We start from the raw sequence: 21,272 nt of genomic DNA on the forward strand, positions 1-21,272 counted from the left end.
TGCAGAGCGGGACACTGGCCTGAAAGCAGCAGCAGAGGCCGGTGGCCCTTCTGATCCCACCCTCACAGGTGCGTGGGGGCAGGCTCACTAGGAAAAACCATGAGAAAAACAGCCATCAGACTGGAAACAGGACTAGCAGACCTGCAAGTAAAAGCAGGAAACCTAAGTTCACTCTCTGGGTCATGAAGTGGGTGACCAGATGCCCTGACTCACTGGGGGCCACTTGGGGCTGCTGGTGCGCCTCCGAGCTTCCTCCGCCCACTGCCCTCCTGCACTGCCCTCTTGTCCTGCTGCGTCCACCCACGGGGCAGCGGAACTCCCAAGCAAGCAGCCAGAGCTCTCAGGCCCTTCCCAGGGAGTAGGACCCGTGAGGCACTTCCACAGAGTGGCAGCACGCCGCTGCTCCCACCGCACACGGTCTTGCCGCTGGGTCCCACTCCTGTCCCTCGTATTTCGTCATCTATCCTGAGTCACACGTCAAAATATACCTGTTGTTGATTTATGGGGAGCAACCCCCCAGATCATCAATGTTTGCGCCTAACGACACACAGCCTGGGATAACCCAAGCACGCGGAGTGGGACAGAAAGACAGATCCCATTTTATCACAGACCATCACCATGAAACTGGGGCCATAAACACAAGAAAATAACCTCGAATTTCTGCCATACTTGCTCCTCCAAACTAAGTTTATTTCTCCGTTCATAAAATCATCCATTTTTCTGCTTGATCACACTCTGCCAGTGAATTTGAGGGGACATGAAATCCCATTAAGAAGTCGAGAACAAAGTAGCATGTACCTGCTAGGAGTGGGCAATACCCCTTCATAATCGCAGAGGGGAAGGCACAAGCAAAGGGCTGTTTCTGTAAATAAACCCAAATAAAAAAATCTAAACTTCTGTGAGGCAGTTAACAAGGGCCATAATGGCAGGAATGATGGTTCTAATTCGGCAGGTTTCACGCTGATCAAACGAAATACATGCCTCTCTCCTCCAGATTAGTGGCTCCAAATGAATGATTCACACTCTGGATGCCGGTACCTGGGGTGAGGACAGCTCAAAGGACACCAGAAATTCTTAAAACAACCTCGATATAAATTTAATAATTTAAATCCACAGCATTTCCCTGCCTTCCCTATTCTCTGAGCTGCTGGGGGTGGGAAGCGGGGGAGCCACGGAAGGCCGGCCCCCAGGGCGCGATCTGCACGAGGCAGCAGCCGCACGCGGCTGGAGGACAGGCTTCAACCCACAAGAAGCAGCTGTGCGAGGACTCCGAGCTCCCCCTGCATTCGACAACCCATCACGTTCATACTTTACCGAAAGAGCAAAAACCTTAAGAAGGAAACACGTCTATTAAGTCATTGGTCACAATTAAAATTTTGAACAACTCTAAAGCAATACAATGCGTGAGTTCCCCAGCTTAGACTTAAACGTCTCTTTCCGAACGGAGATTTGGCAACCCGGCTGATTCCTTCTTGTTGGAAAAGGCACAACAGAACACACGACCGCTCTTCCCAGTGAAAGGAGAGTTTAGGAGTCCACCACCACGTCGAGAAGCTCACTGCCCAGCTCCGCACCGTGCGGGTTCTCGACGGCGATGCGCGTGGGGACTTCTGGGGGTAGAGTCGTGTCCGTGCACGGCCTGGCACCCGGCAGGCGAGCTCGTGCCTCTGGTTATGAAAAGGCTGTGCACATGCGGACGTCCCTCACCGGGACAGACTGGTAGTTCAGGAGACCCAGAGCACAGGGCAAGAACAGGCCGGGCACGACGGAGGGCACATTCTCTCTGACGCTCCCGTCTCTTGCGGAGGCTGACGCCAGCCGGCGGCAGCCGCATCGGTGCTCCGAGCTGCACGTGTGCGGCTCCACAGAAAGGAGCAGTCTGATGAGAACGGCCCAGAGCGGGGAGGGGCCGTTTCCGGAGTTGGAGAGAGAAGACCCGAGCCCTGCTCGCCGAGCCCCGTGCTGCTGAGAAGCCTCCCCCGACAGGAAATGCTCACGGTCCGCGGGCTCCTCCCTGGGGTGCATGTGGGTGATGTACACACTGCCTGGCCCTCCCTGGGCATGGCTCTGACCAGATCACCACGGTCCCCTCCTTCTGCCCCAGGGGGAGCCGCGGGGTACAGCCAGGGCTCTCAGCATGCTCTGCCTGATGGATTCTCGCCGGCCCTGAGGGCCCACCTAAGTCACCCCAGAGTTCACAGGTCTGTACCTCCAAGGCCACCCCAAAACTGGCCAGCGGTGGCTGGTGCTCCCACCACCACCTCCTCCAAGGACGTAGGAGGAGCACAAGCAGGCCAGCATGAGGACGCTGCCCCCACCTGGTGCTCCCCCACCAGCAAGCCCAAACCCCTAGGCCTTCCCAGGAAGTTCAAAGTTAATCTTTAAATGAAAACGCATCTTGGGGGTCATTAAGCCTCTGCCTTCTACTGAGTTCTGAGTCCACTGGGCTCCCTGCTCAGCGCGAGTCGGCTTCTCCTTCTGCCTCTCCCCGCCTTGTGCCCTCTTTCTCTCTCTTGCTCTATCCCAAATAAAGTCTTTGAATAAATAAATAAAAGTACATTTTGGAATAAAACTGTCTGCCCAAATCCCAAGTAGCGGTTTGGGCATTTCCTCTTCTCTTGGGTCCGCATTTCTTTCATCTTCCAAACAGGAGAAAATGTTTAAAAGTCCCACGCATGGGGTTAGCGCACCTTCAGGCTTGAACTTTTTAAATTATTTAAACCTCACGTTTAAACAATCACCAACAGAACTAAATGCTACCTTCCTCCAAACGTGTCCCTTGCACACACCACTGCCCACGGGGAGAGCTCACACGTTCTGGGAGACACCGGCTGGTCGGTAAGCAGGTCGCCTGAAACACTCTCTGAGCCGCATTTGCAAGGGAACATGGGCTGAAACCGTAGGAGGGATGCGCGTTTCTCTCCGGGTGGGTGTGGTTACACTCCGCGACCACACTTCAGACTCCGCGTGTGGCTTCTAGTGCGGGACACACCTGCACGTCGTGCTCCGCTAGTTTTTCACCACTTCCCTAACACGGAATCATAACAGCATCGGAGGGTACGAGAGTCCGGGACACGGGACAACCGTGCTCGGTGTACGGTGGAGACGTGAACAAAGCTGAGAGAGGAAGGCTCTTCACGCTGTCCTGGAGCACCGTAAGACGGTCCTTTCCCTGCACAGAAGGAGGGGTGTGGGCCTCAGAAGGACGTTAGTAGTGAGCCAGGAATCAGGGAAGAACTTACACCTCAGTACACCCAGGCTGGTAAGGCCAAAAAGCCGGGACACAAACCTTACGAGATCTGATAAATCTACAATCATAAATCGTCACAATCACTGAGAATTCTCCAGCACGGTTGGCCGTAAAACCGTGCCAACGATCTCTGAATTTCAAATTTCTTCCTTATCCTCAAAGACAGCTTCTGTAAGGTGTCAAGGATACTCTTGAATTTATTTTGTTCACTGTTCCATCAGATTGGACTAAAAAATAAACGGGAAAAGAGAGATGGACCGACTCCTTTCTTTTCTGGCCAAACTCCCTCAGAATCAGTGGCTTCACACACGGCTCTTCCTCTGCTCCCCTCCTGTCTCAACAGCACGGCTCACACCCCCCTCCTCCTCCTGATGGGAGTGCGCACGCCCACCGGGCTCAGCCTGCCTGGCCTTTCCGCGGGATGCTTACCTCCACCTGCACTTGGCAGAGAGCCGGCTCGGGGAGTGGAGGTCAGCCGGTCACCCTGTGGCTATCAAGCGCACTCGGCAGTGCAGGGACGCTCCCTCCCGTCCGCCTGTCAGAACTCGAGGGGTGCGGGAATGTCATTCCTTTCCCTCCCAGCCCTGGAAAGTGGCTGGTTACTAAGTTTAGTGCCTTCTCCTTTAAAGGAGATTTTCGTGGTCCGTGAAAGCAGGTGACGGCATGACTACTCCGGAAGTACCCCCGGGAGCCGGAGCACACCAGAGCCAGGACCACACCAGAGCTTCTACTGCTTTATGGGGCTTCCACTCACAGGCAGGCAGTGTCGATGGTAGCTAGGATGCTTAACTCAGCAGCGGGGGCGTGAGGGGCTCACCATGACCGAGAGCAGGTGGAAAAGCCCGGGAGGACCCGCGTGGCTCACCAGCCCCCGAGCCAACAGCAGTGACGCTGCAGGGCAGACGACCGCTCACAGGGGCCCAGTGGGCCCACACGCGGGAACTCCCTGCTCCTCCCCACTGCCAGGGCTCCCGAGGACGCCAGTGAATACAGGACAGGAGGCCCAGGAGGACGTGCTAGGGCTGCCGTCACTCCACTACCGACGTCCATGCTACGTTGGCGGACGAAGGCCCTGCACTACGGGTCTAGTCGCTGACTCAGGGAAGAATGACCACACACACGCACACACGCGCGCGCGCGCAAACACACATACACGCACACACACACATAAACGCGCACACACATACGCACAAACATGCACGCGCACACACACATGCACATACCCAGGGGCAGCTGTGAAGAGCCCCCCCCAATTACCCACCCCAGGAAGGGAAGAAGGGCCAACAGCACACATGGCAGGAGACTCACTCTTTCACCTCGTTTCTTACCACAGTAAGGTGGGATTTTATTCATTTTACTGAGTTATGTAGGTCTCATCCCACGCCAGAAAAACACAAGGCAGCTGACACACACAGCCTGAAGTATAATGGGGCGAGATACAGGGAAGATGCGGAAGACTTCACAATTTGGTCAAAGCATCCCCAAGGGCCTTCCCTTGGCTGTGGGCTGCACTGACCTCAGCGCGGGGGCACTCCGGAGTTCCAGGCGAGGTGGGATGCGGTGCCACTCCCTCCCAGCAACAGGCAGAGAGGAAGAAGGCTATGAGCTATTGACTGGCCCACTGAGGAACAGGTGTGTGCCACTCAGTGTGGGACACGGCGGCCCCGGCGAGCGTGGAGCTGGAATGCTCACCGGAAGGAAGGAGGCACGTGCCCACGGGGACAGCGTCAAGTTCTCCCACACTCACCGCACACTGGCGGCAGGAACAAACCACAGGGGAAGGGAGAAAGTGCGCGAGAAATGAAGGGGGCTTTATTCCTTGCAAAATGAGGAATTCCCTGGAAAGCACAACTTACCGACACTTGTCCACGAAGGACTAGCTGGAAGACATGTGGACGTTCTCAGAACTTATTCTGGTGAAGATGTATTTACACTCCCAGCAACAGAAACGACTTCCAAATCGCAGTGTGACGACCCCAAGTGGCTCCTTTCGCTCATTCACTCAGCAGGGAGGCGATTCTGGGCAACATGTGGTGTCCCGGGGTTGGCCTGCCTGGCTCTGAATCCCAATGACTCCACTGCGTAGAAAAGGCTGGATGCGTGCCCCTGCCTTCCAGAGGGCGGTTACCGGCTCCGCCATAGTCCCTGCCGTAGAGGGCCCCGTGGGGAGGAGGCAGTGTCTACAAACCTCAGGAGGGCTCCTGGTCACGGCCCCCTCACGAGGCAGAGGCCTGCGGCTGGCGCTGTCCTTGGTGCTGAGGGTGCCCAGCATGGTCACGACGTCACAGGAGAAGAGCTGGGCGCGGGGACAAGAATATGTGGGTGGGCGTGGAACAGCGACTATTTTAGAAAGGTCCTCTCTGAAGAGGGAACACCGCACCACAAAGCCGGTGGCTTGTTAATCCACACCAGAAGCTACGGGGCAACCCCTCTAGGCACAGCTTGGGACTTGCCCCCCGACACTGTGGATCCGAGAAAGGAAGAGAATAGACGGTTGGCTCGTCTGTATAATGTACCCTAATGAGTAGGGAGGGGCCACACTCCACAGAGACCTGTACGGAGCCACAGTAGCTTACAATTACAACTATCAAGTGTTTCCTCCTTTTCGGGAATCTTCACGTACCATTGAGAAAAGGGGGACTTCCCCATCAGTAACCCGATGCAGCCCCAGGGCAGGTGAGCACAAGAGACGGGGAGTGCGGCCCCCCAGCCAGCACTCTGTCTGCCTCCATGGGTGGGAGCTGAAACCAAACACAGTCAGGAGACCTTCAAGAATCTTCAGTGGTGGGTGGGCTGCGGGCACTGCTCCCTGCTGCGTGTTGGAGGACTGGGACGGGGGTGTGGGCCCACCTGTGCTGGGGCCCAGCTGCTCCAGGGCAAACAGAAGGCGAGTGGCCCTGAGGACACGAGCCCGCACGGTGCCCTCTGGGGCACAGGGTCAAGCCCGCAGACTGGGTTGCGTGCTGCTCTGGGATGCGCCCTTAGCAGCAGCGGGGCCAATGCCCGGCATGTGTCTGGGAGCCCTCTCTTGGCGCTGCTTCAGTCCCGAGTCTAAATAGGAAAGGAAAGCAGACTCAACTACCCAGTCGCCTCAAGTTTGACCACAAACAGCACCTTCTCCTTCATGTGTTCACCACAGTTCAATTTCCAAAAGTCAAATTCCCTACCTGGTAATAAGACATCGCTGAAGACACTTGAAAAGAACCACACATGACAGTCCCAAAGGCCAATGAGGGCGCAGAGACTGGGTCCTCATATGTTGCTGGCGGGGACATCAAACACAGTCACTCCAAAGGAGGCTCCGGCAGTTTGTCCAAAACACACCTACAGGCGCCCCATGAACTGCACACACGGTCACTCAGCCGGGAGAGATGAAAGCCGTGTTCATGGGAGCCCCTGTCCATTCCTGTCCGAGCAGCCTGATCAGGATGTCCAAAGCCCGGGGGAAGCCCAGCTGTCCTTCACTAGGCAAATGGTCACACAAACCGTGGTCCCACGGACTACTACTCAGAATAAAGGGATGAGCAACTGCCGGACACAGGGGACAACAGGTAGGAACCCCAGGAATCATAGTGCGTGCACGAAGCCACAGTCAAAGCCTCCAGAGTGCACAATTCCATTCACAGAAGCTTTTCAAAAGGACAAATCTGCAGGAAGGAGCACAGACCCAGGCTTGTCGGGGATCCGGGACAGCAACGGGAGGACTGGGCTGCGACCGTAAACAGGCAGCAGGAGGGCTCCCGGTTCTGTGTGTTGAGTACGGTGCTGGCTGCAGCAACAGACACACAGGGTGACACGGTAGAGAACTCACTATGCACCGGCGGCGGGTCCTGTCAACACCCCATCCCCAGCGGTGACAGTGCGGAGGGTTATACCGTGTCACCACTGGGGGAGACGGGTGACAGCACACAGGGTCTGTCTGAGTTGTTCCTGCAGCTACGGTGGATCACAGCTCCCTCTCACCCTTACACCAGCAAACACGTACAGTGACGTAAGGGGTAACACAAGGATGCAAGAAACGCTTCGAACAGTAGCAGCGAGTTCAGAAGAGGGCACCCTTCCAGTGTGAAAGTCAGGAAGACCGTTTCCCCGGATGCGCTTACGTATCAACGGGTCCTTCCTAACAAGTTCCCCTTTCACAGGGGCGCAGTCGTAGGGGGTGTGAGCCGCGGTGTGATACGGCGGTGTCGTTGCAGGGGTGCAGTCACGGCAGTGTGATCACGGGGTGTCATCGCAGGGGTGCAACCACAGGCGGTGTGATCACCAGGGGTTGACCACTGGCATGTGATCACCAAAAGTGTGTCACCGGGTGTGAGGATGGGACTATAGTCACGGGGGTGCGACCACGGGTGTGACCACCGAGTGTGTGGTCACTGGGGTGTGAGGATGGGCCCGGGATCAGAGGAGTGCAAGCGGGACTGAACATCTCACTGACATTCATTTCCTGACAAGAACCCAGAGACGGGGCACCCCTCCTCTGATGGACACGGCACGGGCTATCTGAACACAGGTGCGAGTTGGGGCAGCCGACCAGCACCCCTGCTCCCCTGAGCTCCACGCCTCGGTTTACTCACCAGCGGCACTGAGGCCATCTGCACACACTGACCTCCCCACGGGCGCTGCTGCCTGCTCGGTGTCTTCCCTGCTCCCGCACCACTCACATACACGCTGCACTCAAGCGCACACGCGTGTGTGTCTGCACATGTTCCAGACTTGCTCTGCACTCTCGCAGCCCCTCGTGAGGGGGCAGGGCTCCCGTGCGTCTCCTTTTCCTGCAGATGATGCCTCTGGGAGGGGAAGGAACCGTGATCCGGCACATCGCCCACCACCGAGGGCACAGAGGACGTCCACAGACGGCACCGACCCCAGCACTGCTCCCTCTGCCGCCCAAAGCCCACTGCTGCTGACGGACACCGCATCGGTCCCAGCTCTGCAGGGTGGCTCCTGAGCAGACCCCTCTTCAATTTCACTAGTAAAAATTAATGACTCTTTCCTCGGGGGACCCACAGCCCAGAGCTCCTGCCGATCGCAGGGCACGCCACAGCCTGCCCTGTGCTGCGTCGACGTTCACGCTGCGGGTCTCCCCTGGGGGATGGCGCACGGCTCCTGCAGGCCGGGTCCCCGACCCATGACCTTGGTGTCCCCAGAGCCTGGGAGGTGTGTGCAGCAGGTGCTTAATAAATAGGTGTTGGATTAAACTTACTTAATTATAGATTTGGTCCAAACAGAAGCTGACACACAGAGCTCTTCTTTCTCACACATGCACACCTGAGTGTGCACGCAGAAGTGTTACTACACTGAGTAAAATAGGAAGTACTGTTGTAAACACCTGTACCGATGCTATGCACCCACAGTCCCTTCTAGAAAGCTTGGCCTTTGGAATCTGCAGCGGCTCCAGGGCTGAGGAGGCCCCCCAGGCATGGAGCCAAGCCAGGTAAGCACCGCTGCGCCTTGGCCACAGCACGCGGGCAGCGACAGGCCGGGGGCCTGCTGGGCGCTGGCGGCACCTCCACCCCAGCGCTGCTCGTGGCATGCGGAGGAGACAGACGCAGCATAAAGATGAGGAGGGCTCGGGGGCACCGCGCCCTCACTCACGCTACAGAAGAAGAAATTATGAGCCTTCAGCCCAAAGTACACATCCACTAATTACACTGAGGGCTGCTGAGCAGAAGTGCATCCACGAAGCTATAAAGCAACAGAACACTTAAGTGCTCCCAGCGCCCGACCCCACCCTCATCCTGGCAGGTGCCCGGCAGCAGGGATTTATATAGAAGGGGCACCCGCACACACGCGCCTTCACGGCGTCGGCAACAGGCTTCCCGTTACGCACCGAATCTGGAGGACAGCTGGGACCGAGAAGGAAGGAAGGAAGGGAGAGAGAGAGAGAGAGAGAGCGCCGACCATCCACAGCATGTCTTCACAAGAAAGCAGGGCCCCGAGCAGGAGCCGTGGCCCCAGGACCGGGTGTGTGTGCACGCGGCCCAAGCTCCAGGCTTGCCGTGGGCAAGTGAAACGCGCAGAGCCCTACCAGGCCATGCTGCCGTGAGCCGTGTTGTCGAGGTGACAGAGCAGCTCCAGCGTGTGCGCAGGGCTCGCGGAATCGTCGGGGGACTCGTGGCCGCCGGGCTCCAGCTCCGTCGGCATCCTCCACACGGCCGCACACGTCAGGACTTTGCTGTCTGAAGCTGAAGCAACAGAGGGTCATGTCAGCAGAGCGCGGTGCACTGCCGCGGTGCACAACCACAGTCCCCGCGGCGCCGCACACCCACCCCGCCGCAGACACAGGGCAGGTCCGCACACCCACAGGCCACAGAGAGCCAGTGGAGCGAGGGGCTCAGACCCTGCTCGCCAGTGGAACAGCCACTGCTCCCCGCCCGCAGCCACCTCACCCCTGCTGCCTCGTTGCAAAACCATCATTCTGTTGAGAAGAAAATTTAATTTTCTTCAAAATCGATTGCCTTCGGTCCTTCCTCCATGGATTTTCAACACAGGGAGCAAAAGGTGGGGGTGGGTGTGCGGCGGACACAAACACCGAGTGCAGCTTGGGGCCACGGTGGGCACAGCTGCAGGACAGCCCCAGCTGCGGGAACCCAACACCCACAGGGGTGCCACCGGAGCCCAGGGTGCTAAGGCGAGAGCGCGTGGGAGCCCCACATGGACGCGCACACAGTGTTGTCCTGCCGCGGCCTGGTTCTCCAGGCGGAGCACAGCCCAGCACCCGAAGGCACCCATGGACACAGGGTCTCCCCCAGCCAATGGTGGCTGCTCACTGCCCACCTCCTGGAGTCCTGACGCTTGGTTTTCAAGGTGCCCCAGGGATCTGAATTTGCAGAACACTTTGAAATGTCACCATGTGGATGAGGAAACTAAGCTTAGGTAAGAAAGACCAGGGATACCTGGCTTTAGGGAACATGCCAGGAGCCAGGTCTCTCTGCCCCTGTACACGACATTTCAGTAAGACAAAAAAGAGAGAACAAAAAAAAAAAGATGTAACATTATGTGATAAACGTGTAATCATAAATTCCTGAATACAAATCCTGTCCAATGTACTTTCCATTTAGGTCCAAACTGCACATGTGCTGCACACCTTCCCTTCTGAAGGCCTTTAGTACGTGACGACGGAACGAGGAAGACGTCCCTGCTCTACGTCAGAGCCGACGTCGGGTGAGCACCGTGAGGGGACGCAGAACAGAGGAGGACACTGCGCGTGTTTCCCACGTGAAATGAGAACACGGCAGGGCCGCCCCCACACGGGGAGTGTCCCATGTCTCAGCTCTGTGGTCCTTCCACCCAAACACCAGCCAGGCAGACACCTGGCTTCACGGGTCGGCTAATGACCACCGTCACCCACAGTCAGAGGACGGGGGGTGGGCAGGCTTTCTGCCAGGGCTCTCAGACCCCAATCTCGGCGCTCATCTCACATGCCGCTTGCTGAGCCGTATGTATACACACCATGTCAGCCTTGCTGAGTCATATATATACACACCATGTCAGCCTTCCCATTTTACCCAGGGAAATGAGGCGTGCCCTGGCTTTTCTACAAGAGAGACGGATTTTCCTGCGGAAACTTCCAGGCACCCAGTGTTTCTGCAGAGCCTGTGAGGCCGTAGCATCACTCTTAAAATATGAGGATTTCCAACTTCAGAGAGGGCTGGCAGCGCTGGGGCAGAAAGAAATGAAGTCTGCAACATCCACCCCGTATGGCACAGATGATACGAGTCGCCCTCAATGCCGGGGAAAAGAACTGTGTAAGCTGCACAGGAACGGAGCCACCGGTGTGAGAACTGGGCACGGCTTCCATGCGGGAGGTGCGCACAGCCTGTCTGCAGCAGAGTCCCCACAGACCAAAGTCCTCCTCTGGGCAACTCTGCTCAGGTGTCAGCAAGGGCAGCCTGTCCCTAGAACTGCTTGCTCACCCAGCACACAGAGCAGTTGGGGGTGAGACATTAAATGCTTTTCCCTCGAGAAGAATAATTAGATAAGAATGCTTTGTACCGTGGCTGCTAGCTAACACCATACTAGACGCCCTGACTACTTCATATGGCGAGCAAAAGCAAAGGTTTAAGACCAGGAGAAGAAGAGATCAAAACACCACTACTTGTTAATAACAATGTAGGTAGAAAACTTAAGACAATCTGCACTCTACTGTTAGAAACAAAACAGGGAATTTAGCAAAATTGCTGAACACCAAGGTGATATATAAAAATTAACTGGATATCTATAGATTAGCAACAAAAATTCAGAAATTTTTAAAAAAATATTAAGTCACATGATAAAACCAAATATCCTATAAATCTGAAACTACAGAGGTGCAAGATGTGCATGTGGCAGAACGAAAACCATGGCTAAGAGGAAGTCAAGGCCTGCACATGGAGGGTATACCATGTCCATAGACACCTTCACTGCTGTAAAGCATCCAGGAATCTTCAAGTTCCAAAAGCTTTTGGATAGAAGCCAACAACCCGCTCCTGAGGTTCTACATTTACAGAGATGTGAACTGCCCGCACAGTCGACGGAGCCATCATGGAGAAGATCGGAATCGGCTGGCTCACCAGTCTGCGACTACTCTGGTGTCGGCACATGGGTGAGGGGACCAGAGAAAGAACATGCAACCTAGAAACAGACCTTCCAAGGACAGCCAGCTGACTTATAACAAAAATGCTGCTGTGCTGGAGTGCAGGTCTGTTCAGGAAAAGATGCTACGTTAGTTGTATATTCATATCTCATAACATACACAAAGACCAACCCCAAACAGACTAAAGACCAAAATGTAAGAGACAAACTAATCCACAGTAGAATATCCTCACAACCTTAGGATAAGCAAAGATTTCTTAAACCGGGCAGAAAAAAATACTAATCATAACAGAAAAGACTGGTAACAAAGACCAGATTAAAATTAAGAGCTTCTATCTACCAAAAGACACTGAACTTCACAAAATTAAATACTTGAAAGAATGATGGGGAACAAATGAAACAACGGCTACCTCGGTGGCTCAGTTAGTTAAGCATCTGCCTTCAGCTCAGGTCATGATCCCAGGGTCCTGGGATGGAGTCCCAGGTTGGGCTCCCTGCTCAGTAGGGACTCTGCTTCTCCCTCTCCCTCTGCTGCTCTCCCCACCTCATTCTCTCTTTCTCTCTCTCAAATAAATAAATTCATTAAATAATTTTTAAAGAAAAAACAAAGCAAAACTGGAAGAAAATATTCATAATACATATACCTGAGAGAGGGCTTGTATCCAGAATATACAAATAACTCTTACAATTTAATAACACAAATAACCCAATTTTTTAAAAAATGGCAGAAGACTGAATCTGACACTTCACAGAAGAAAACATGAATGGTCAGCAAGCACCAGAAAGGATGTTCAACATCAATTGTAACTGTAGAAGGCAAAATAAAACCAAAATGAGATACACTACACACCTACCGGAATGGCTAAAATTTAATTCTCAAAAGATCAACAATACCAAGTATTGGCAAAGACGTAGAACAACGGGTCTGTCACAGATCACTGGACACAGTGTAACACAGCACACTACGGACAACACTTGGCAGTGGACAATTCAGTTACCAGGTAACCCAATGATTCCACTCTTAGTGCTGAGACTGTCACAAAGTGTGACTTGTTGATAACGAGCATTGTGGCCACTCCTGATTTCGGCAGCGAAACCTGGCCCCACAGCAATAGTGGCCTGGAGATGGTATGTGACTGCCAGAAGTCAGGGGTAGCAATTATCATAATGACCAACAAGGCAGCACGCCAGCCCAGGGAGGCCAACTGGCCGAGTTGTGGTGACAGATAACAAGAGACAGCATTCCTAGGAGCAAAACAGATGGTCTCTCACCAGAGCACAGCCTGCCTAATGCGTGCATACACACATACACACCCCTTCCGAGGACACAGCAATGGAGGAGCAGGAGGCTGAGGGAAGTCACTGCCTTAAACGTCATGACGCCTCACCCAGACCAGACCAGACCTCAGACCTAAAACCCACTGACAGAAAATGTGGCCAGATCCTCAGGAATGAGGAACCCGTAGTGCCAGGGCAAGTGCCTTCCTGATGATTAGCCCAGGGTGCACCCAAGGCCTGCTGCCCCTTGGTGGTGGCCACACAGCGGGCAAAGGGTAGTACCCAAGTTCGAGGCCTACTGAACACAAGTTCTGAGACCTAAAGTGTCCTGTCCCCTGTTAGGGTGGGGACCTAGGGGGCGGGGAAATAAACAAAGTCCCGGACACAGCCTGGTCACAACAGGTCTCCTGGGTCTGCAGACCCGGCCAGGGCTCACGTCCACAGTCCGCGAGGGTGTAAAACAGGGCGGACGCTGATGCCCCACCCCATCACAGGCCGTGGAGACGCATCTACGTCAAGGATCGAGGGCACGGAAGGGCCTTGTTGAAATGGCCAGCTGGCCTCGGCACCAAGTCAGTGGGTCCCGCGGAGGGTCTGTGGGCCACTCCCTGCTCAAAGGAGCACCTGCTCCCAGCTGCGGCGCCGAACTGAGGAGCTCACCAGCCTTGGGTACGTGCTGCGCGGACACTGGCCTCCAAACCCCTTCCCACCCCATGGTGGCCTTCCCACCCCATGAAGACAAGCGACTGAAGCTATCCACGCTTCTGGGAGAGAAACACTTCACGTGGTTTTGCTGCAGAACCGTGAGCACCCCTACTTGCTGTCACAGCCTGCTCCGAAGACATCTGGACACCCTGCAAAATTGAGCCCGAGCCCTGACAGTGATGGCCTCACACTGCGTGCAGCAGACCCCGGCCAGCGGGTGGGAGATAGCCCGCAGAGCTGCAGGACCTGACAACCAGGCGAGGTTTGAGGTCCGCTGCACCCGACATCCAAAAGGAAGCGGCACACTGCCTGAGGGCCTCCTTACCCTGGAGCCGACACGCTCTGCATCTGGGGACACCCCAGGCCAGTCCAGGTGCTTGGCAACACGGCCAGCTGCCGGCCGCACGGGAGTAAGGGCTAGAGGGCTCACACAATCTGGAGGACATGCTGGGGTGGCAGTTGTCAGTGACAGAAAGGGGACAGCAGGGGCTTCCTGGGAAGAATGTCAGGGTTCCAGAGAATGACATGCTTTTTAAAACACTGCTCTAGCCATGCTTCTGGGCCCTCCCAGGTGGACCAGGGGGCACCAAGGGACCAAGCGTCACTCATTACAGAGCGCTATCATACCCGCCGGGACACAGTTAAGCAGGACCACAAGGCACGGGACAACTCCACAGACTCCTGCTATGTGGTTCTGCGTCCCCAACACAAGAACACACGGGCCCGGGGAATGGGTACTTCTACATGACACTGTGTCCTAACACAAGAAGCTGCGGGCCTGGGACCTGGGTTTTTCTGCATGGTGGCATGTCCCTAATACGAGAACCCACAGCCCTGGGAACCAGGAGCGAGAGCAGGGCTGAGCCCACCTGCTCTTCCCCTAGGATCCAAAAAGTCCCTTATGCTTCCTGTGCTCCTAACTTGGGCCGCACAGGATCAAAGGTCCTAATTCCCCTGGGGGTTGGGAGGAGCTCTTCTCAGGGACAGAGCAGGAATACCTTCAAGCCACAAGTGACAACGGCCAACATGCCACTGAGATTTTGTGGGTGTTTGCTAGGTGGCAATAAGTGACTTCTAAAACCATCTGGCCTCTGGCTATAATTCTCTGTGCCTGTACTTGCCCCCCTTTGGAGATGAGAAGACAGAGTTGGGTGAGCATCAGACACTGCCCACAAGGACGCCAATCGTACTGGAAGGCTGAAGTAACACGAGCACAAGGTGGGCAGGTGCCTTGAGAGAGGTCGGGTCAGGTGCTGCAGGGAGGAGCACGCCTCCCATAGGGAGCAGGTGAGTTGGCCGCAGCCCCAGGGGGACTTGGGGCACGTGGAAGTGGACATAGGCAGTCCGCAGGTGGGGTTAAGAGCCCAGTGGCTTTGGAGGGTCGAGAAAGGCCAAGAGTTCAATTTGGGACGCAGTACAATGAATGAAAGCCGTAAGAAGTGAGGTCTGACGCCCTGCAGGACGGACCACGAAGGGCATGGAGACGAGCAGAGGGCTGGAGAGGGTCTGCTCTGGACAGCAGCGTGGGGACTGTCGGGTCTGAGTGAGGGCACAGGGCCTGGCAGGGAGAGGACATGCTCCATCAAGGCCAAGAAAACCAGGCCCAGCTCCACACTTAAGAGCAGACGATCCGGCGTCAGTGTCAAAGACGCGCTGACCAGGAAAGAGGCCGGCAGCCTGGACACGAGTCAGGAGCCTCACTCAGGCAAGACACGGGCACAGCCACAAAACCACCAGGCAGACAGTGCGAGAAGACGGCACACCGTTTCCATTCTAGAAGCCCCAGATGCACACTCCTACAGCACGGCTGCCACGCTGGCCAGAAGGAGCGCAGCCTCCAGAACCACCGTGGCCCACTATGGCGTCCACACAGCACAGGGACACTATGGGTACAGCACATTTGGACCTTCTTCCGCGGGCACCGTGCACGGGGCCTGAGTGCAGCGTGAGTGAAGGCTCTCCAGGGCGGGACAACAAGGGAGCTGGCCAACCCAACTGGGGACACGCCACAGGGTGGGGAGGCCGTGGGGGGCCCCTGAGGCAGGCTGCACCTGCACAAACCAACAGTGACAGAACGACGACTCGAGGCAGCGCCCAAGTCCATGTCAGACAGAAAGAAAACCGCACTAGCTATGCTTGCAAAATGTAGAGAACCATACATTTTTCTGAAAATCGATAAATAAAAGGAAAGAAGTTTGAGGAAATTTCTAGCATATGGAAAATTTATCTGGATTTTCTAAAAGATTATAAAATTTTGTTATAGAATTTACTCTGAAAATATGATGGGCCGCGGGTGAGTCCAGAATTCCTTAAGGAGACGGAGCCCCTAGAGATCACCCCGAGAAAGACCAGAAAGTGACACCGTGTGCTCTCCAGGCACCCGCCAACACCACCCACCCTAGAAATGCGCAAATGTACAAAATCTGAATAAGCAGTGCGCTTTGGGTCCAAGAACATGGTAGGCATCATCAGAAACTCTCTGAATCCTCAGAAGCAGCTGAAATTGAAGGTAAACAGAACTAAGTAAGAAATGCCGGAGTCTGCCCATCGAGACATGCAAACTGGTTCTGAAACTCAGAGGATTTCGATGTCTGCACGCATCTCGACAGAGCATTCAACGCAAATCCAGCAGCTGTCAAAGAAACTAAGGTGCTTTTAAGAAGGAAACCCCGATTTTTAGGAGGAAATGCTGTAAAAACCAGCAAGGCCTTCTGCTTTTCTCCCTCCTGTCTACGCGTGTCCTGCAGGGAGGCCCTATAGTGCCCAGGTCGCTATCGGAACGACCGCAAGCCCCACGAGGGCAGGCCCACCATCCACAAGAAAGCAAGAAGCCCACGGCGCAAACCACAGAGAACGCAGCCACATAAGAAGGGAAGGCCCACGCCACACGCAACGAACCGCACCCCCCCATTCTGTGACCCGGGAGACTGAGGTCCATGAAGTCAATGGCTGCCCTCGGGTGGCAGAGTCAGACAGGAAACGCCGTGGCCTGCCTCGTCTACAGTCCACGGCTTCGGAGGAAAAAATACCAAGTTGTGTCCTGAAGGCCAGTCGGACGCCACTGACTGTTCCTCACGTGGAACACGCGAGCTGGAGGCACTTAATGAGATAAAGAGATAATCGGGGCCAATGAATGGAAGAGCCTGCCTGGGGCTGCCAACAGCGCCAGCAGACTGCGCGCTTGCTGTAAGGGATTACCCGGTCCAGGCTTAGAGGAATTCAAAGGAGATTAGGGCCTTTGTAAGCCTGAATAGCCGCTCCAGCCAGCTCAGCTAAAGGGCTAACGGTGCCCAGGCCGGGGACATAATCTGATCCCCAGCCGGAGGGGAGGGGCTTCCACCAGGCGCCGGGCAGGTGCACTCAGAATCCGGAAGCCGGGGCTATTTTTAGAATCCGACCTTCTCTGCGCCCTGCACAGGCACAGAAGGATGAACGAAGAGCTACCCAGCCCCACTAAGCATTCCCCTGGGGCAGGAGAGCTTGGGGCTGTGCCTGAAATTGCCTTTTACCGTGGCTTGCACACGCTTTAGGGCACGCCGTGTAGAGATCACAGACCCTGGTGCGCAGAAGGGCAGAGCGACAGCGGGGAGCAGGATCTGGCCTGTCCCCTCACCGCACGGGGGTGGGGCTCCTGCACCCCGAGAAGCTGAACCTGGTGCAGGGGCAGCAACGAGCTCCCTGACCACAAGGACGAGGAGGGGTGGGGGAGGGGCACCAGCCAGGACCTCAGAGACAGGTGGGTGCAAGAACCAAGGCCGCTCAGGGCATGTTAACCCAGATGGCTCTCTGGCAGTGGGTAAAGGGAGAAGAGACCCAGCCAGGCACCCAGTATCCCCGATCTGTCCCCCCGATCTGTGTAACCGGCGCAACCTGGCCCTGGGCAGAAACCTGCCTGGAGCCACCAGGAAGAGCCCCGCCCCTGGACAGGTCCAGTCCGCAGACCACAGCCCCTGCTCTCAGGGGGACCCCGGCCTCCTTGAGGAGGGACCCTCTAACACTGCTGCATACAGACAAGGTTGTCCTCCAAGCCTTCCCCAGGTCTAGGACGGCGGCCCCACGGAAAAGGGATGGAAGGCCCCAGACTTGCCAGAGCCCATGATGAGCCCAGTGGGTACCACTGGCCGACAGCCAGACCTGAGGACTCGTGGCCCCAGTCCAACTCACAGACGGCCGGTGGCCCGACCTGCAGCCGTCACCAGACTACTGAGCACACCCAGGGAAGGGGCAGGCAGGCACGGGCAGGACCCCACCTACAGCAGAGCCGGGAATGACAGGAAGCAAGACGGACGTCCCCCTCCCTCTCCAAACAGTCACCAAAGGCAGCACTGCGACGTCAGTGGGAATGGAGAGCTCGGGTCACCACTGAAGTCTTGGAAGATGCGGCCCGCTGACTTCTGTCAGAGCCACGGAGTCCCCGCTGGGCCTGTGCAGCAGGCGGAGTTCTTGGAGAACGACAGTGGCTTGTGACAAACTTCCTCGGGGACACCAGCTGCTGCCGTCTGACGCACAACCCTGCAGCCCCAGTTTCTGAGACTCAGATCCGGGCGGGGGCCGGGGGGGCTTTCTCCTGGAACCATCTGGAGGGGTCGCCAGCAGCCGGCTCCACCAGCAGCAGGGACAACAGTCCCGGCCCTGGCAAGCCTACACCGGGCTCACGGCTCCCCACCAGAACCTTGCCCAGAGGGGGCACACCTTGCTCCAAATCCTGCCCCTGCCTGAGTCTGTAGGGCCAGGAGCTGAGGAAGATGTGTGCCTCAAAGGAGATAAGGAAGGACAGGGCCGTCTGTGAGCGGGACCACATAGCCACAAAGCCTGCAGTCCTGGCACCCCAGCCCTTCCTGGCTGGGTGCCCGCTCGCAGATGCCCTTTGGGCCCTGCTCTGTGATAAACCACGGGGCTCTGCTGCAATGGGGTCCCATGAGCGGCACACTCTGAGGGTGTCCAGGAAGCTCAGCCCCTGAATGGGCCCAGGTCCTTGTCTCCCCATGACCTGCCGCCCTGGCCTGGCAACAACCTTCCCAAGGCGCGCAGACACGGAACGGGTGCTGAGGCTCCCCGCCCACACAGCTCGGTGTGAGACCTCACGTCCAGGCTGGCGCTCTAGTTCCCAGGCCCCTGCACGGCCCCTCTGCCCCCCACCCATAGTCTCACTCCCCACACTCCTGGGCACACCACACCCTGCTAGGACTGCTGGGACCACCTGATGCCAAGGGCGGCCAGTCAAATTCAGCACCCCACTTCCACGGCCACAGCTGCAGGCTGAGCCACGCCTTCCCCTGCACCCCTCCTCCTGACATCCAGCAACATGCGCCCCGACATCCAGAGGCATGTGGCCCCCCAATATCCAGCGGTGTGTGTCCCCTCCCCTAATATCCCATAGCCTGAGCCACGCCTTCTCCAGTACAGTCTGCACCCCTCCACTTTCCCTCCTCAGGTCTCCGACTGAGTCCTAGGGTCCAAGAGTCTTCTGCCCTTATTAGTAATTCCTTATACCAAAAATCCCTCTCCGCCGTGCTAGCTGGGGTCCACCTGCTGACCCAGACAGCACCTGGGGACCTCATCCAAATGCTGCATCACAGGGAGAGCGCAAGGCAGGGGCATGGGGTGGGGAAGGCTGTGGAACCCCAAGTGGCACTCCTGAGGGTCCAGCCATCTGGACCATGTTGGGGTGACTTCACCACTAGGAAGCCCAACTTTGGTGGCCTTTTTGAATCTGGGAGGCAGTAGGTGACCTGCTGAGCATGGGTTCCCAGCCCAGCAACCCGTCAGACTCAACCCTCAGTGGAGTTTAAACTAGGAGACGTTCTGCTGTCGGCCCAGGCACGGGGCCCCACTGGTGCTCGCAGTGTCCAGGACAAACATGACCACAGAGAAGAGCCTCCGGCAAGCCCCCCGGCGGAGTCCCCGGCCAGACCCGGAAGCCCGCGGCCGAGCAGTGCCGCTTACACATGCCATCACCGGCTTCCAGGGAACAGCTCCAGGCCAGCTCCTGGACCCCCGGACCCTGGAGGGCAGGAGTGGACCCTGATCGCTGGAGGCAGACACTGAGCGCCAAGTCAGGCCCGTCACAGAACGCGTGTCATTGATCCACCGCGCCGCCAGGAGGGAATTCCGCGCACTCCAAACAAAACCGGGCCCAGGCGGGTCCTGAAACCAGCGGGTTCCCAATCCGGCGGCGGCACTGCCTCTGCTCTGGGGACAGTCCCCCGATCCCAGAGGAGCAGCACCTGCCCTGGGCTTACAGACGGCTCCGCCCAGACATGGTGTCCCCCCAGGGGTGCCCTACGCAGCCGTGTCTGAAAGGAGAGCACATGCCCGACGGTACCCACTGCCCGGGCGGGCGGGTGGGCAGACACGGCGCGTGAGCGTCTGCACAGAGGCCTCCGCCATGGCCTCGCAATCAGGCTTGTCAAGAAGAGAAAAGCAAAGCCAGGAAGCAAAGCCGCACAGGTGGGCGGCTGAGAAGCGGCGGAGCGTGAGTCTCCCCGCCCCACACAAAGGCTCTCGGTGGCGTCTCGGCCACAACGGAGGCTCGCAGGAAGTCCACCACCCAGACATCGGCCATCCCCGCCGTGCCCCAGGTGCCGGTTCCCAGAACATCACCACGTGCGGGGAGCGAGACGCTTCCGGGAGGAGAAGACCGTGTCCCACCGGCAGCCCCTTCTGGCCTGAGCGCCCCGACTGCTGTATGAAATGCTCCTTCGGAAACACCTGGCGTGGCTTCTTGATCCAACGGACAACCTCACCCAGTCTCTGCGAGGCGGTGCTGTTACCCGCTGACCAGGAACGGAGACGACACAGTCCGCGTTGTGCTGCGACAGTGATGCCCAGGACAGAGCTCGTGACGGCCACAAGGCAGCGCGAGGTCCCCATGCGAAGCCCAGGAAGGAAGTGAGGGTTTAAGATTATTTCTCTCATGGGCTCCTGGGGGGGCCTGTTGGTTAAGCATCTAACTCCTGCTTTCAGCTCAAGTCGTGACCTCAGGGTCGTGAGGCTGAGCCCTTGTCCAGCTCCGGACTCAGCACCAAGCCTGCTGGAGATTCTCCCCTCCACTGCTCCCCCTGCTTGTGCGCGCGCTCGCTCTCAAATAAATACATACATTTCTTCTTAAAAAGATTCTTTTTCTCTTTCAATAGGTTTTCAGCATTTTCTTTCGTTTATCCACTTTCTAGATTCTGCGGCTTCTGACTCTAACAGTACAGCCGACGGAGCCTCTTGAAGAGAATGATGCTTCTATAAGACACTCATCTATATTTTTAAATGCACAGTTATACTTTCAGGAAAGTGAATCGCTATGATCAGGAGCAAACACTAAAGCTGTTGTTGAAGCCAGTGACGTAAGCTACGGCTGCCCGTTCCGTGTCTGCCTCCCCTGGGAGTCCACAGGCCACACAGTGTGCAGGAGACACGCACGCGGCCCTCCAAAGGGAGCATATTGGGGCTGGGATCTTTGCAAAAGTCTGGA

General features: G+C 56.7%; 1 protein-coding gene across 5 annotated transcripts in view; it reads right to left on the bottom strand.

The window, feature by feature from the left end:
- EIPR1 (EARP complex and GARP complex interacting protein 1) overlaps nt 1-21,272 on the bottom strand; it is a 123,319-nt gene that overhangs the window by 25,899 nt on the left and 76,148 nt on the right. For all 5 annotated transcript variants that reach the window (XM_082745482.1, XM_082745479.1, XM_082745481.1 and 2 more), the window contains one exon: nt 9,279-9,435. In XM_082745482.1, coding sequence (XP_082601608.1) covers nt 9,279-9,435 — 157 coding nt within the window. The remainder of the gene's footprint in view (nt 1-9,278; nt 9,436-21,272) is intronic.

This window comes from Mustela nivalis (assembly GCF_964662115.1).
Source record: "Mustela nivalis genome assembly, chromosome: 8".
Taxonomy (NCBI): Eukaryota; Metazoa; Chordata; class Mammalia; order Carnivora; family Mustelidae; genus Mustela; species Mustela nivalis.